We start from the raw sequence: 13,783 nt of genomic DNA on the forward strand, positions 1-13,783 counted from the left end.
TGTATGAAACTTTCTGACAAATTAAAACTGTGCGCCAGACCAAGACTCGAACTTGGGACATTTGCCTTTCATGGGCAAGTGCTCTGCCATCTGAGCTACCCAAGCACGACTCACGACCCGTCCTCACAGCTTCAATTCTGCCAGTACCTCGGCTCCTACCTTCCAAACTTCATAGCTCTTCTGCGAACCTTGCAGAACTAGCACTCCTGGAAGAAAGGATACACATGTATATTAATGTCATCCCTGGCCTGGGATTCTTGGCAGCTTTTCTGTAACTCTTCCCATTCCCAAAATGTGACCAGTCCTTTTCCTTACTCCCTCTTCCTTTCCCTTCTGTGCCTCTGCCAGAAGAAGCCATTGGCACCAAATGATTGCACAACTTCATAAATTTCATGTGTGTTGTCGCCTGCTGCCTCTATGTGAGCAGATTTTTTTTTATCTATTCAGTTTTATTATATTGTGTTACATCAGTTGTATCTCAAAACTCCCATGGAGAGGAGTATGTAAAATGTCGAATAAAGTAAAGACTCTACATTTTTGAAGGACAACACAATTAAATGACTTAATATTATGAAATTTTATTGTATTACAATTATTTATTATAAATTGTCATAAAACATTGATTTTAGGAGCTGTTGGAATGATACTCTTCAGTGAAGTAAGAAGTGGTGTCTAACAGGACATTCTTTAAGCAAGTCTTAAACTCCAAACCATTACCCCTCTCTGAGCTTATGACAACCCTTTGAAGTCTTTGTAGAGATCATTTTTGGCACTAATATTATAGTAATGCTGAGTTTTAAATGTCCAATTTAAAGTGATGTAGTATTTGGTTACTGAGTGTGATCATACAAGACTTGGAAGCAGAAAGAAAAATTGTGAACAGTTGTTAGAAATGTAAAGGCTTTGAGTATTTATACGGTAAGCAGCTGATTTGTGAGACTTGGTCTATTGAATTAATCAGAGACAAAGGGACATACAAGAAGTCATTGGTGCACATAAGAAAATATAAATATGTCAATAAAAGCACATGTACTAATTGAAGCATTTTTTTCTGTTGGATTATGTGCAGATGCTAACTAATATAGAGTGAAGAATAAGCCTTATGAAACAAATAAAAATAAAACAGTAATAACCAAAATGAAAGCAATCTTTTGAAAGTGTGTCTGCAAAATTAAAATCGGCTGCTGGGTCACAGTCAACACTCTGTTGCTCTATCCCCTGCATTGCAGTGTGTGTGTATCCTTCTTGGTGTGCAGCCTGTAAGGTGGCAGTGTTGCTACTGCTCAAGCCTACCCACAGTTAGCTCATGGCCCTCCCAAGATCTTCCAGCTTTTATAGGAGATGGGGTTTCTGTAGTGATGCACCTCAAGTGTCAACTGGTTGGCTGTGACTCAGCCACAGCTGGCTGTGCAACTGCTTCCACAAAATCCTGCACCATTAAATACACTGTATGGCTACGTGTTAGCAGATGGCATGCTAACATGGTGCGGATCTGATTGTGAAGTCCAATAAAGTCTCCACCAACCATGTAATACAGATATTAGTTATGTTATTAAAATTTAGATATGTTGTTTATAATAAATTTACTTGTGGCTACATACTTCCCCATAAACAGAAAAATATCATCATATAAAGTTTGTGCCAAGGCAGAGAGTTTGCCACAGTTACTTTAAAAGATTGCCTCTGCTTAAATAGTTATGTAATTATCTTTCTTGTTTGTGTGTTATTCTAGTTAAAGTCGTGCAATTGTCATTTGACTTCAGCAATAAACTAAGAGCATAAAGCGTTCTCGCTTCCCACGCCCGGGTTCCCGGGTTCGATTCCCGGCGGGGTCAGGGATTTTCTCTGCCTCGTGATGGCTGGGTGTTGTGTGATGTCCTTAGGTTAGTTAGGTTTAAGTAGTTCTAAGTTCTAGGGGACTGATGACCATCGATGTTAAGTCCCATAGTGCTCAGAGCCATTTGAACCATTTTTTTAAGAGCATAAAGAATTAAGCTGTGAATGTGCCTAGTTTCCTGCAGTTCATGTTGATGGTGTGAAAAGTAGTATTTAAAAGACAGTTTCAGCTGCATATAGAATTAATCTGTTAATCTGTGTAATAATGAAATGTAAAAGTAGCATAGAGGTCTGTATTATGTGCTTAATGTAAAACATGTTTAAGAACTGTAAATAATTTCAGTTGGTTGTGTAGGAGTTAAATGCTGAGATGACTCAAGTAGTGGTCATATGAGAAAACCGTGCAGGTTCGCTGACTTGGTCAGTTTTCGTTGTGAGGATTAGAACTGCAGCGTATGAGCTGCTGGTGTTAGCATGTGATAATGTGCTCAGCAGTTTGGACTTACTCAGTCTTGATGCAATAGTTTGTAATTTTGAAGATGTGGCTGTTTGTTGAATTAACTTGAATAGATGTTGCTGATCTTTATATTAAACTGTGTGAACCTGATAAGTGTGGGGAATTAATTGAAATTGGCAAGCCTTTTCAAAAGTGAAAGATTGCATGTGTAGGAATTGTATCCTTGCACTGCTTTACAAGAAAAATCATTTATTAATTGTGAATATTAGCCTCTGTACGGCCACCAATTAGAGGGATGTGATCTGACTGAAATAAAATTGAACTCGGAATTGGCAACCTATGCCAGGATACATCCTTGTACAAATGAATCATTCACAGATTACTTGATGTTTTACATAATTAAATCTGCTTTAAATTATTAATTGACTGTTCATAGATTGGCATATTATTTATTGAATTACTGTAGGGCTCAAAGCAATGGTGTTCAACCAAACCACTGTGTGGATGATCCATCTCACATGTTGTGCACTCACCATCAGGTAAGGTTGCAAGATTCGTGTCAGCAGATACCACAAATCATTCCATTTGGTTTATTTGTGTCTCTTGGAGGAAGGAAGGTTCACAAGGTGGGCACCATGTGCTCAGGCATATTTTCTTGAAAGATGAATCCGTCGCTGAAATGTTGAGTCTAGGGTTGGACAACATGTTGGATGATCTTGCCCCAGCATGGCAGAGCCCTCAAATTACCCTCAACAGTGATGAGAGTTATTCAGTGTTTATAACTGATACTGGCTGAAAACACAACAGACCACCCCTCTGCTGTTTGAAACTGCATGCCTGAGACATTTATTGGTACCTAGCTGCCTCTGAACTCTTCGGAGCCGATCATTAGGTCTCGCACAAAACCTTTACTCACTGGTAAACAGAACCAGATGCCACTGATCTAAATTCCATTCGGGGTGCTCTGTTGTCCACCTCATTTGCACACCTCAGTGGCAGGAGGGGGATGGGGATTTGTACTATAATTTGTAACAAATGCCCAATGGTCAAATTTATCACGTGAAGGTAGTTGCTTACTGTCTGGGTCATCCACAGTACCGTCCACAAAAGACAGCATGCAGTTATATTGCATTATCTTGTTGCAAAATACAGGGTGTTACAAAAATGTACGGCCAAACTTTCAGGAAACATTCCCCACACACAAATAAAGAAAACATGTTATGTGGACACGTGTCTGGAAATGCTTAATTTCCACGTTAGAGCTCATTTTAGTTTCGTCAGTATGTACTGTACTTCCTCGATTCACCGCCAGTTGGCCCAATTGAAGGAAGTTAATGTTGACTTCGGTGCTTGTGTTGACATGCGACTCATTGCTCTACAGTACTAGCATCAAGCACATGAGTACGTAGCATCAACAGGTTAGTGTTCGTCACGAACGTGGTTTTGCAGTCAGTGCAATGTTTACAAATGCAGAGTTGGCAGATGCCCATTTGATGTATGGATTAGCACGGGGCAATAGCCGTGGCGCAGTAAGTTTGTATCGAGACAGATTTCCAGAACGAAGGTGTCCCGACAGGAAGACGTTCGAAGCAATTGATCGTCGTCTTAGGGAGCACAGAACATTCCAGCCTATGACTCGCGACTGGGGAAGACCTATAACGACCAGGACACCTGCAATGGACAAGGCAATTCTTCGTGCAGTTGACGATAACCCTAATGTCAGCGTCTGAGAAGTTGCTACTGTACAAGGTAACGTTGACCACGTCGCTGTATGGAGAGTGCTATGGGAGAACCAGTTGTTTCCGTACCATGTACAGCGTGTGCAGGCACTATCAGCAGCTGATTGGCCTCCTCAGGTACAATTCTGCGAATGGTTCATCCAGCAATGTGTCAATCCTCATTTCAGTGCAAATGTTCTCTTTACAGATGAGGCTTCATTCCAACGTGATCAAATTGTAAGTTTTCACAATCAACATGTGTGGGCTGACGAGAATCCGCATGCAATTGTGCAGTCATGTCATCAACACAGATTTTCTGTGAATGTTTGGGCAGGCATTGTTGGTGATGTCTTGATTGGGCCCTATGTTCTTCCACCTATGCTCAATGGAGCACGTTATCATGATTTCATACGGGATACTCTACCTGTGCTGCTAGAACATGTTCCTTTACAAGTACGACACAACATGTGGTTCATGCATGATGGAGCTCCTGCACATTTCAGTCGAAGTGTTCGTACGCTTCTCAACAACAGATTTGGTGACCGATGGATTGGTAGAGGCCGACCAATTCCATGGCCTCCATGCGCTCCTGACCTCAACCCTCTTGACTTTCATTTATGGGGGCATTTGAAAGCTCTTGTATACGCAACCCCGGTACCAAATGTAGAGACTCTTCGTGCTCATATTGTGGACAGCTGTGATACAATATGCCATTCTCCAGGGCTGCATCAGCGCATCAGGGATTCCATGCGACAGAGGGTGGATGCATGTATCCTCGCTAACGGAGGACATTTTGAACATTTCCTGTAACAAAGTGTTTGAAGTCACGCTGGTACGTTCTGTTGCTGTGTGTTTCCATTCCATGATTAATGTGATTTGAAGAGAAGTAATAAAATGAGCTCTAACATGGAAATTAAGTGTTTCCGGACACATGTCCACATAACATATTTTCTTTCTTTGTATGTGAGGAATGTTTCCTGAAAGTTTGGCTGTACCTTTTTGTAACACCCTGTATATACTATTTTTAGGATGGATGGATTGCTATCTGCTTTAGCAATCTGTTTAAAGTTGCTTTCCAATCTCTAAATATTTCTCTATGTTTGCTGATAATTAAAATTTATTGTTATTGTATGTTTAACAGTTTGGTCGAAGTTTACATGCGGTAGGGTCTGAGGAATGTGTACGGGCACTACCGCTCTCAGCAAAGGATTATGTTGAAAGCCTGCACCAGAACAGTCGAGCCACTCTACTTTATGGGAAAAATAATGTTCTCGTTCTTCCTGTAAGTATAATTAAAATTTTATATTTGGTAAAAAAACTAAAAGTTAACCTGTAGTTAATGATATAAGTAAACTGTACTCATGAAACTTTCAGTGTCACTATAGTTTCAGCTTTTATTAGGAACTCCTTTTTTGATGTTCAACACATTCTTTAAAGTTGTGAAAACTACTATACAGAATCTGTGCAGGATGTGATGGCCGATGTGCAGTATTCGGTTTTCATCCTTAGTGCTGGGAGAATTCATTTGTTTGTTCGGAAGGGAAGGCTGACATTGTTTTCCCACTTGCAGCCAGTTGATGATGTGCTGTGATGACACAGAATCAAGGTGCATGCTCTTCAGTTTTTCTCAAAAGTTTTTATAGAAACTATTCAGTAAAAGAATTTCATTTTGGCCTTACTTAAAGCTTTCAGATGCCTGCTTCAAGATGAGCCCATCATTTTGTTAATGGGTATAGTTATTGTGATATTTCAATTGAAATAAGACACCATCTCAGGCTGGAATGCATCTATCATGAGAGATCCAAGCATCAATCTGGAGTGGGTGGGGAAGGGTAAGGGATAGTAGTGTACAGATGGGGAGACAGACAAACACTGTCTGGTGGAGTGTGCAGAGACCTGCCTGCCAACAGGTGTAGTGGCAGGAGGTTGTGGGGCAGGGATGTGGGGAAAAAAGGAGCAAAAAAGGAGAGTAGTGGGAAAGATATGAGGATGCATTGCAGAGGGCCGCAAATAAACAGAGTGGGTCTCAGATGGTGTTCAGGAAAGATAGATTAGGCGGAATTGGTGGTGGAGTGTTTGTGTCTGTCAGTAGTGGTTTATCTTGTAGTGAAGTCGAAGTAGATATTCCGTGCGAATTGGTATGGGTGGAGGTTATACTTAACAGCCGAACTAAGTTAATAATTGGCTCCTTCTACCGACCCCCAGACTCCGATGATATAGTTGCTGAACAGTTCAGAGAAAATTTGAGTCTCGTAACAAATAAATACCCCACTCATACGGTTATAGTTGTTGGGGACTTCAACCTTCCCTCGATATGTTGGCAAAAATACTTGTTCAAATCTGGTGGTAGGCAGAAAAAATCTTCCAAGATTGTCCTAAATGCTTTCTCCGAAAATTATTTCGAGCAGTTAGTCCACGAACCTACGCGAATTCTATATGGTTGCGAAAACACACTTGACCTCTTAGCCACAAACAATCCAGAGCTAATAGAGAGCATCATGACTGATACAGGGATTAGTGATCACAAGGTCGTTGTAGCTAGGCTAAATACCATTTCTTCCAAATCCACCAGAAACAAACGCAAAATAATTTTATTTAGATAAGCAGATAAAGTGTCACTAGAAGCCTTCCTAAGAAACAATCTCCATTCCTTCTGAGCTAACTATGCAAATGTAGATGAGATGTGGCTCAAATTCAAAGATATAGTAGCAACAGCAATTGAGAGATCCATACCTCATAAATTGGTAAGAGATGGAACTGATCCCCCATGGTACACAAAACAGGTCCGAACACTTTTGCAGAGGCAACGGAAAAAGCATGCGAAGTTCAGAAGAACGAGAAATCCTGAAGATAAGCTAAAATTTACAGACGCGCGAAATTTGGCACGGACTTAATGCAAAATGCCTTTAATATGTTCCACAACGAAACATTGTCTCGAAATTTGGTCGAAAATCCGAAGAAATTCTGGTCGTCTGTAAAGTACACAAGCGGCAAGACGCAGTCAATACCTTCGCTGCACAGTGCCGATGGTACTGTTACCAACGACTGTGCTGCTAAAGCGGAGTTATTGAACGCTGTTTTCCGAAATTCCTTCACCAGGGAAGACGAATGGAATATTCCAGAATTTGAAGCACGAACAGCTGCTAGCATGAGTTTCTTAGATGTAGATACCTTAGGGGTTGCGAAGCAACTCAAATCGCTTGATACGGGCAAGTCTTCAGGTCCAGATTGTATACCGATTAGGTTCCTTTCAGATTACGCTGATACAATAGCTCCCTACTTAGCAATCATATACAACCGCTCGCTCACTGATAGATCTGTACCTACAGATTGGAAAATTGCGCAGGTCGCACCAGTGTTTAAGAAGGGTAGTAGGAGTAATCCATCGAACTACAGACCTATATCATTGACGTCGGTTTGCAGTAGGGTTTTGGAGTATATACTGTATTCAAACATTATGAATCACCTCGAAGGGAACGATCTATTGATACGTAATCAGCATGGTTTCAGAAAACATCGTTCTTGTGCAACACAGCTAGCTCTTTATTCGCACAAAGTAATGGCCGCTATCGACAGGGGATCTCAGGTTGATTCCATATTTCTGGATTTCCAGAAAGCTTTTGACACCGTTCCTCACAAGCGACTTCTAATCAAGCTGTGGGCCTATGGGGTATTGTCTCAGTTGTGCGACTGGATTTGTGATTCCCTGTCAGGAAGGTCGCAGTTCATAGTAATAGACGGCAAATCATCGAGTAAAACTGAAGTGATATCAGGTGTTCCCCAGGGAAGCGTCCTGGGACCTCTGCTGTTCCTGATCTATATAAATGACCTGGGTGACAATCTGAGCAGTTCTCTTAGGTTGTTCGCTGATGATGCTGTAATTTCCCGTCTAGTAAGGTCATCCGAAGACCAGTATCAGTTGCAAAGCGATTTAGAAAAGATTGCTGTATGGTGTTGCAGGTGGCAGTTGACGTGAAATAACGAAAAGTGTGAGGTGATCCACATGAGTTCCAAAAGAAATCAGTTGGAATTCGATTACTCGATAAATAGTACAATTCTCAAGGCTGTCAATTCAACTAAGTACCTGGGTGTTAAAATCACGAACAACTTCAGTTGGAAAGACCACATAGATAATATTGTGGGGAAGGCGAGCCAAAGGTTGCGTTTCATTGGCAGGACACTTAGAAGATGCAACAAGTCCACTAAAGAGACAGCTTACACTACACTCGTTCATCCTCTGTTAGAATATTGCTGCGCGGTGTGGGATCCTTACCAGGTGGGATTGACGGAGGACATCGAAAGGGTGCAAAAAAGGGCAGCTTGTTTTGTATTATCACGTAATAGGGGAGAGAATGTGACAGGTATGATACGCGAGTTGGGATGGAAGTCATTAAAGGAAAGATGTTTTTCGTTGCGGCAAGATCTATTTACGAAATTTCAGTCACCAGCTTTCTCTTACGAATGTGAAAATATTTTGTTGAGCCCAACCTACATAGGTAGGAATGATCATCAAAATAAGAAAGAGAAATCAGAGCTCGAACAGAAAGGTTTAGGTGTTCGCTTTTCCCGCGCGCTGTTCGGGAGTGGAATAGTAGAGAGATAGTATGATTGTGGTTCGATGAACCCTCTGCCAAGCACTTAAATGTGAATTGCAGAGTAGTCATGTAGATGTAGATGTAGATGTAGATGATGAGAATGAGGAAGAGATGATAGGCCAGAGGGGATGGAAACTTTTGGGTGGAGGGTGTGGGGAAAGTATGTTACCGTAGGTTGAGCTCGGGATAATTATGGGAGTGGAGAACATGTTGTAAGGATAACTCCCATATGCGCAGTTCAGAAAAGCGGGTAGCGGAGGGAAGGATCCAGGCGGTTCGGGCAGTGAAGCAACCATTGAAATCAAATGTTTTATGCTCAGCTGCATGTTGTGCCACAGGGTGGTCTATTTGCTCTTGGACGCAGTTTGGTGGTGGCCATTCATCCTGGTGGACATCTGGTTGGTAGTCATACCAATATAAAAAGCTGTGCAGTGATTGCAGCAGGGCTGGTAAATGACATGGCTGCTTTCACATGTGATCCGGCTCCTGGTGGCGTAGGATAAACATGTGACAGGAAGTGGGTGGGTGAATTGGGCAGGTTTTGCTCCGGGGTCTGCCACAGGGATATAATCCTTGTGGCCAAGGGTAGAGATTGGGAGCAGCATAGGGATGGACTAGGATGTTGTGGAGGTCGGGTGGGCTACAGAACATCACTTTAGGAAGGTAGGAGGGGTGAGATGTATCTCAGGTATAATGTCCCTCATTTCAGGGTGTGATGATAGGTAATCAGAGTCCTGGTGAAGGGTGTTGTTCAGTTGTTCCAGTCCGGGCTGGTACTGGGCGATAAGGGGACACTCCTTTGTGGTTGATTCTTGGGGGTGATGGGAGGAGGATTGGGGGTGTGAGGGGAAAGGGCATGGGAGATCTGTTTGCAGACTATGTCTGGAGGATAATGCCTATCTGTGAAGGCCTGATGCTCCCAGATTCTTTCCTCCAGCAGTTATATTTATTCCGTTGATCCCACTTCATCCCTCATCCTGACTACTTCAGCATTTTTATTTTCTACACCTGCCCGAGCCACATGAACTTCTGCGTGCACGCGTGTATGTGTGTGTGTATGTGTGTGTGTGTGTGTGTGTGTGTGTGTGTGTGTGTGCTGTGTCTTGGCAAATGAAGCAAATTTTAGCACTGCAGTTAGAGAAATGTAGATTTTACTCAAAATTTTCCACCCGTGGTGCTTCTCTGAAAGTTACAAATGGTTAAAAATCGAGGCGAAAATAAATCACTGCTTTTGTTGCATTTGCAGTAGATTTTTTTTTTTTAGATATTGAGCAAAGCAAACGTGACACTTAGATCTTTTTGGATGGTCACCATGCAGGTATGGGTGTGGAGGGGCTCCATTCAAAATTTACAAAAAATGTGTAGAATGACACTTTCCCTCCACAACTTGGCATTTCCCCTACAATGCCTGTCCACAGCCCCCACCACTACTGCTCTCTCTCTATGCATACCCTGCCTATTGCACATCTACCAACCAAATTATTCTGTGTTGAGTCTACTGGCTGTTCTACTTTATCTTTAAACTTTCCAAAAGCACTGAGCTGTGAACTTTTTAATGAAGTCAAGATTTTAGTGCATATCTAAAATACTGCTGATGTCATTAACTGTTCAAATTGTTTATCCTCATTAAAAGAAATGTTAAATACACTTATGATGTAAACAATGGTGCCCTGACCCAATAAAGACATTATAAGGAATAGGGAAGCTGGCTACTAATGCACTCAGTATTGTGTAGTTCTTCTTATGTGTCAAAAAAATTAAATGATTTGGGTTTCCATCTCTTGGCCTCAGCTATGGATTTATATGTCTCATTCCTTCACAAAAACCCTCTTGCGACAAAGTGGTTGACAGTTGTTTACAGGACAGCTACCATAGCAATAACCAGGCAGAGAACAATCTTGGTCACACTTTCTGACCTCTCTGTTCATCCTTGTCAAATAATTCTGTGGCTGACAAAAAATGTGATTGAAGCATTTATTGCAGGATTTGTTCCACATTTGTTGCTATTACAAAACACCAAAAATCAGTAGATGATATTCAAACAATGGAAAATGTAACAATGTAATAATATTATGGAAAGGATAGTTGCTACTCACCATATAGTGGAGAGCTGAGTCCCAGATAGGCACAACAAAAAGACTGCCAGAAAGTGAGATTTTGGCCAACAAGACCTGCATCAGAAACAGAAAACATGCACATGCAACTCACACACAAGTGACCACAGTCTCTGGCTCCTGAGGCCACACTCGTGAATCTGGCCTTAGCAGCTGCAGACTGTGGTCATGTGTGTAAGAGGTGTGTGTGTGTGTGTGTGTGTGTGTGTGTGTGTTTCCAACACAGATCTTTTTGGCCAAAAGCTCACTTTCTGACAGTCTTTTTGTTGTGCCTATCTGCTACTTAGCATCTCCGCTATTGTGAAATAATGAATGAAAAGACTATAACCTGGCAAAATTTCATAATATAGCTGATGACATAATGCCTGACTTTTGTCTCGGCATCTTTGGCCTATGTTTAATGATTTTTTTCTGATGTTTTGCCAGCACAAGTAACTGGCATTGTCGAAGATTCACCTTCCTTTGCTGGTGGTGCAATAGGTCAACAAGTGACCATATAGGTCTAGCAGTTTTATGAAAGTAGTTTTGTTGCCATTTACTTGAGGGAGAAGTGATCTTATAACCCCACAAAAAAGTGTTCTGTGTGTTGACAGGGACTCAAAATTGCAATGCTCTGTTTCTTTGTTTGCTGTACAGGAAATTCTGATACCTCCCTAAATCACTTTCTCGAATTATGAGTAAATTATTGTCAAGTTTAATAACTCACCTTACTCTGAGATCTGAATATCAACACTGTACAAGCCTGTCAGGAAATCAAACTTTTTACAGATTATATAATATCTTATGGGCTAAAGATCTACTTGGACTAGCTCTCACTAGAATGTTAACAAACACAGAAGTGCAATAGTTGATATTATAATAAATTATGACCACATCATCTCAGCAGACACTATAAATGGATGCCTCTCAGGTCATTTAAGTCAGACGCTAGTACTAAAATGTAGTATCAAATTGAAACCAAGAAAATTTTCAGTACAAGAGTATATTGTCTGCAAACAACATTGTTGTACTAAGACATAGTTTAAGTCAGGAATCTTGGTAATTAGTTACGACTACCACAGGGGTCAAAAATAAACGGAACATATTCTTAAATTTTCATGCCATTGGATGTTGAAACAGGAGCTGAAATAAAAAATGGCAAAGGTGTAGCATGCACTGTCTGGCCAACTCAGTGTTATATAAAGAACTCTACAAGCAGTGCAAATACCAGTTTAGCAGATAAGTCTGGAGATTAAAAGCAGAAAGAATTAGCCAACAGATGAAAAGCTCGGATAAGTTTCAAAGTCTTGTTGATCAGTTTGCAAGGGCACCATTATCGATACCCTTGTTAAAAATCGAAACCTACTTCTGGTGACTAATATATCAGTAGCCTTCTAGTAGATTCCAGGTAGAGCAGTTTTGCACCAGTAATTGAACTGTACATGCTTGGGAGACATTTGGGAGGCATCAGTTGGTTTACAACTGGCCTGTAGTGATTGTTGGACAATGCCCCAGGAGTGGAATAAGTTATTCTAATTGAGCTAATATTAGTTAAGTTGAAAATATGAGAAGTATTGTGAATAGAGGTCTTGTTTATCTGCACATGGAAGTTTTTTTGAATTTTTAAGTGAAGCATCAAAAGTTAAAAGTAGTAAAAGAGGATCATGAAGTGATACATGAGTGGTAGTCATTAATGGCATATGGCAATTTGGATATTGTAAAGGTTACTGTTGACACAATTGTATACCGCAAGAAGTTAAATTACTGAGGGAGCTAGAAAGACAGTTAAATCTTACTGAACAGAGATTACATGACAAATCTTTTAATTGTGGCTAGACAGAGAGAGAGAGATGTGAGACCGCATCATTTTAGTACTGTTATTAAGCATAGATCCATGTGTATATAGGAAGCAGTGTGCAGGTCAGTTTAGGTGCATGGTAAAAGTCAATATACAGTCTTAAGATATTGACTGGAAGTACTTATAACACATTATTTATGCTGTGGCTAATCAATAAATACTCATATAACTTTGATCGAACATGAACAATAATGTAAGCAACATTCTTGTCATAGTAACAAGTGTGATACTAAATTGCATATGAAACTAGCTGTTAACTATGGAGTAAATTTTTGTCCTGCTGTATGAATTTAATAATTGTGGAATACCACAATCTTGCAAAACAAATTCAGTACTACGCTTTAGTGTCTAATATATAAAGAGCATTAATGCTGAATGGCACAGCTGTGGTCATGTTAAGTGTTTAGATAATGGTAACAGACAGCATTGCTGTCTTCCATGCCTAACTGTCATTCACCTTTGCCTCTGTCCCAGGACCCGAACTTCACTCATCCTGCACCCACACCCTCTTCCCTGGAGTCCCATTTCTCCATCCTGTTTCCCCCTCCCAATCCACTCCTCCACGTCATTGTTATTCTGCACTGCATGAACTCAACAGTGCTGGTGCTCTTGTCACATTCCTGTCCCATGTGTGTGCTGCCTCTCCCTCACACATCCTTATCCTCTGCACCTGCCATCTCCTCCGCCTCCTAGCCATCAGCCACTTTTCTGCAATTCTTCCTCTCCCACAGCAGCACATTGACACAATTGTAGAAGTATGGGAACAAGTTGGAGCTTAGGTAAGAACAAAAATGCTAAACGTGATAATAGGCTCTAAGATAGAAATGTTAGTGAAAGGGAGTGGTAAGGAACAAGCAAGATAGTTAATGTGTTTGAGACTGGTGGAAGAATATGAGAGAAATTAATGTAAAGCGTGAGATGAAGGCAAACGGGTAGAACTTTGGAAATGTGTCTGCTAGAATGTGTGTGTGTGTGTGTGTGTGTGTGTGTGTGTGTGTGTGTGTGTGTTGTGTAGTGTAAAATTTTTACTAGCACTCTAAAGTATTTGTTCCAAATGTGATATTTAGAAATATGATTATTTCAGTGTGTTTGCTTACTGCCATGACGTTAGTTGTATTCCATGGATCTTGCATCAAGGTTTCTGTAGGATGTGGAAACAAATCAAAGATGCACATATTACTTAATTTAAGACCTGTACAATGAAACAACTTATCATTACGAAAGAC

General features: G+C 40.9%; 1 protein-coding gene across 1 annotated transcript in view; it reads left to right on the forward strand.

Annotated features, from left to right (window-relative positions):
* LOC126203851 (small G protein signaling modulator 1-like) overlaps positions 1 to 13,783 on the forward strand; it is a 353,457-nt gene that overhangs the window by 74,538 nt on the left and 265,136 nt on the right. The window contains exon 8 of the mRNA XM_049938226.1: positions 5,153 to 5,293. Coding sequence (XP_049794183.1) covers positions 5,153 to 5,293 — 141 coding nt within the window. The remainder of the gene's footprint in view (positions 1 to 5,152; positions 5,294 to 13,783) is intronic.

Source organism: Schistocerca nitens, chromosome 9 (genome assembly GCF_023898315.1).
Source record: "Schistocerca nitens isolate TAMUIC-IGC-003100 chromosome 9, iqSchNite1.1, whole genome shotgun sequence".
NCBI lineage: Eukaryota > Metazoa > Arthropoda > Insecta > Orthoptera > Acrididae > Schistocerca > Schistocerca nitens.